At 38.4% G+C, this 3,503-nt stretch overlaps 1 protein-coding gene across 1 annotated transcript; it reads right to left on the bottom strand.

Annotated features, from left to right (window-relative positions):
* Positions 1 to 204: 204 nt before the first annotated feature.
* fth1b (ferritin, heavy polypeptide 1b) lies at positions 205 to 1,710 on the bottom strand (the record flags this gene model as incomplete). The annotated part of the gene is made up of 4 exons (XM_083654250.1): positions 205 to 363; positions 460 to 585; positions 1,363 to 1,509; positions 1,609 to 1,710. The coding sequence occupies 4 exons, from the start codon at positions 1,708 to 1,710 to the stop codon at positions 205 to 207; spliced, it is 534 nt and encodes a 177-aa protein (XP_083510376.1).
* Between the last annotated feature and the right edge of the window lie 1,793 nt (positions 1,711 to 3,503).

Consider the following 3,503-nt stretch of genomic DNA (forward strand, 5'->3'; position numbering starts at 1 on the left):
CAAAACTTTGAATAAAATCTCTGATTGTGATCTATGGCTATGGCTTTTGCTTGCTATGCGTTTTGGTTGCTAGCTTATTTTTTATTTATTTTTTTCATGATAATGCAGAGGAAATGTATTATAAGCTGTATATGGCAGTCATAGGGACAGACAAGGCATGCAAAGGTGACTGGGACGACCATCTGCACCACAGAAATGCCTAGTTTAACTGCTGTCCCCACCCATGGTGTGTTTGTCAAAGAGGTACTCAGCCATGCTGTTCTGAGGTGCTCCCATGCGCCGCAGGTTGGTGATCCAGTCACTAAGTTCTTTGATAGATTTGACCTGCTCATCAAGGTAATGGGTCTCAATGAAGTCACACATCTGTGGAAAATGGGAGGAAAAAATCTAGGTATTTATCGTATTATCAGATCTTCCAAGTGGAAGGTACAGTATGTTCTGATTGTGTGTGCTGCTTACATGAGGATCATTGTGTTCAGAGGCTATTTTGTGCAGGTCCAGCAGGGATTGGTTTACACTCTTCTCTAGCTGCAATGCGCACTCCAAGGCCTCCAGGCCGCTCCCCCACTCGTCTCTCTCAGGTTTCTGTGATAGGCAAAATGCATATTTAATGATACTTCAACATAGATATAAAGCACACAAGAGTCAAACAGGAATCTCACTACTGCCTCCCATAGGAACAGATTTGTAATTGTAATTGCTGTTATTGACAGATTCATTCAGAAAGAATGGGTGAATCATCAAAGAGCAGATGACAGACTGACACAAATACAGCTGGTTACACAGACAGACTCTTGATCAGTTCCCACCTTATTTCAACCGATTTTTAGCAGTCAGTAGAGAACGGACACGTTTGAAACCAAGATGAAAACCATAAAAATAACAACAAGAACCTTAGCAATTCAATATAGACAGCTAACTAAAGCCACTGTGAGTGAAGTGAACCAACCCAGCCCAGCTAAGCTCACACTATTCTGCTTTTATCAGACAAGTCAGTCCCTCCAGGAACTTGCGATTTTGCGATCGCAATAATTAATGCAAATTCAACAAATCTCTGCAACATAAAAGTGGCCCCTGGACAAAGCAAGTTGATTATCCCTGCCTTACATGATCATAAAGCACAGCAGTTTGTAGCTTGCAGCCATCCATATATATATATATATATATATATATATATATATATATATATATATATATATATATATATATATACTGTATATAATAACTGTATTATATTAACTGTATACAATAATCATTCTACAAGAAAATGCCGGTTTTGGCCCCTTGGCTCTTTCCAAACCCCAGAAAAGCAGAACAATGTGAACACACTAATACTGTTAACTCAGTGGTGAAACTTTATACCCTGATGTCTTGCAGGAAGATCTTTCCTCCCCGCTGATTCTGCACACTCATCAACTTCTCTGCATGTTCACGCTCCTCTTTGGACTGCATGCGAAAGAACTTGGCAAAATTTGGTAGGGACTTATCATCCCTATCAAAATAGTATGCCTAAAACACAGAGGTGGGAAAAGGGAAAAGTCTTAGAATGATAAAGGACACAAAATATAAAATATGTGGCTCAGCTGGTTTGAAAGCATTTCTTCTTACCATAGACAGATACACGTACGAGGCATACAGTTCAAGGTTTATCTGTCGGTTAATGGCAGCCTCACAGTCCTGGTGAAAGTTCTGCCGGATTTGCGAACTCATGTTTCTGTAAACAAAGTAGAGAGGCAGAACATGTTTGCATGTCAGTATTCTAATGATTTGAGTCTTGAAGAAAGGAGATCCCGCACACTGCTCTTGCTCAGCATCACCATTTATTGATCATACACAAAGTATCGGTTCCCCTGGACCTTCATCAAGTGTGTTACAGCATTTCTGCCAGTGATCTTAAAGAGACAATGCTCCACCCTTTCCACCCCCTCCACCACTGTGTTCACAGGTGTAGGGCAAGTGTAGGGCAATCAGTCTCGTGTGGGAGTGTCTCTCAATAATTGACAGTAAGCATTTATCACCTTAAAAAGAGCCAAGACAAATTTGAACAAGTGTAACACCACAACATATTATTTACACATAATTATGCCTAATTCACACATACTATTATTTACAATGATACAATGATACCGAAACCCTATGCCTATGACATCATCAGTGCCTATGACATCATCAGTGATGTCATAAGATGATTTTGGTCAATAATGACTATGATGACATCACTGATGATGTCATAGACATTGTTGACATCAGTGATGTCATCAGTGACATCATTATTGACCAAAATCATCTTATGACATCACTGATCATGTCATAGGCAGGAGGCACTGATTAGGTCATAGGCATGCCAATGTTTTTTTTTTACAAATATAGCTCAGTTTATGACAGTTGGCGTAGGCTGTACTAAACATGATTGTTTTTAATTGGAGCATTCTTTTGTAACAGTTCATTTCTTGATTTGTGTAGCCGTTTGATAAGCTTCCTCCACACAATCACCTGGATACCCCCTTTCCAAAAACATTTGTTTCATTTCTGCTGATTTTTCAATGAAATCCTCTGTAGTTAGTATGACATATTGTCTGAGTATGAAGAACTGACTTCTTGATAGACCTCGTTTTTGTGGGGCGATAGCTGTTTGCCAGCAGTAAGGTGTTTCGATCTGTACAAGTAGGCTATAAGAGTAGTCAGTAGTGCATAAAATACCAGATGTTTTCTCAAACCACATGTCCAGGAAATGAACTTTGTCTGGAGCATATTCTACAGTAAACTTTAAGTTGATATATTTTTCTTTGAGAAGTCTTGTGGACTCATGCATGCAATTCACCTGTGTTCCCTTCAAACAGACAGATGTCATTAATGTATCAACCTGAACAATAACAACAACACCACAGTATCGAAACAATTTAGATATTTTATCAATAAATTGAAGATTAATTAATTAATTATTAATTAATTAATTAAGAAAAAAGATTATCTGTAGGATTGTATATGAATTGATGAAATGAGACCCTGGCTACAGTAGGGGAGAGTGGGGTGAGTTGTGCCAGTGGGGAAGTTGTGCCACCCCTTGTATCTAGAAAACCATAGAAGAAATTGGTCATGTGACCACACATTTTTGAAGAGGCATCCATTTTACTCACTCTGCAAAGAAGGGAGGCAGATGGCACAAGAGCTAAGCACATTTAAGTTCAAAAAACAGTTTTTTGCCTCTCAAAGTAAATTTTTTATGATCAAGGTTTATTTATTGTTGTGTCTGAACAATTATAGACAAGCTTGAAAACATTTCACACATGTGTTAGTGTTTTAGTAAGCTACAATATGAGGCTATACTGTTAGCATGATGTTAGCTCCAAACCAGCTATATGATACAAGTTTGTTAAAATGGTGGGGATGGGGTGATTTGTGCCAAAAGGCCTGGGTTAAGTTGTGCCAGTGCAGTTGCAGTTGATTTAGTGAAATTTTATTTCATTTTGTTCTTAAATGTTTAAATAGACCTTGTTGAAGAA

The sequence above is a fragment of the Poromitra crassiceps genome (genome assembly GCF_964638095.1).
Source record: "Poromitra crassiceps genome assembly, chromosome: 18".
NCBI classification, from domain to species: Eukaryota; Metazoa; Chordata; class Actinopteri; order Beryciformes; family Melamphaidae; genus Poromitra; species Poromitra crassiceps.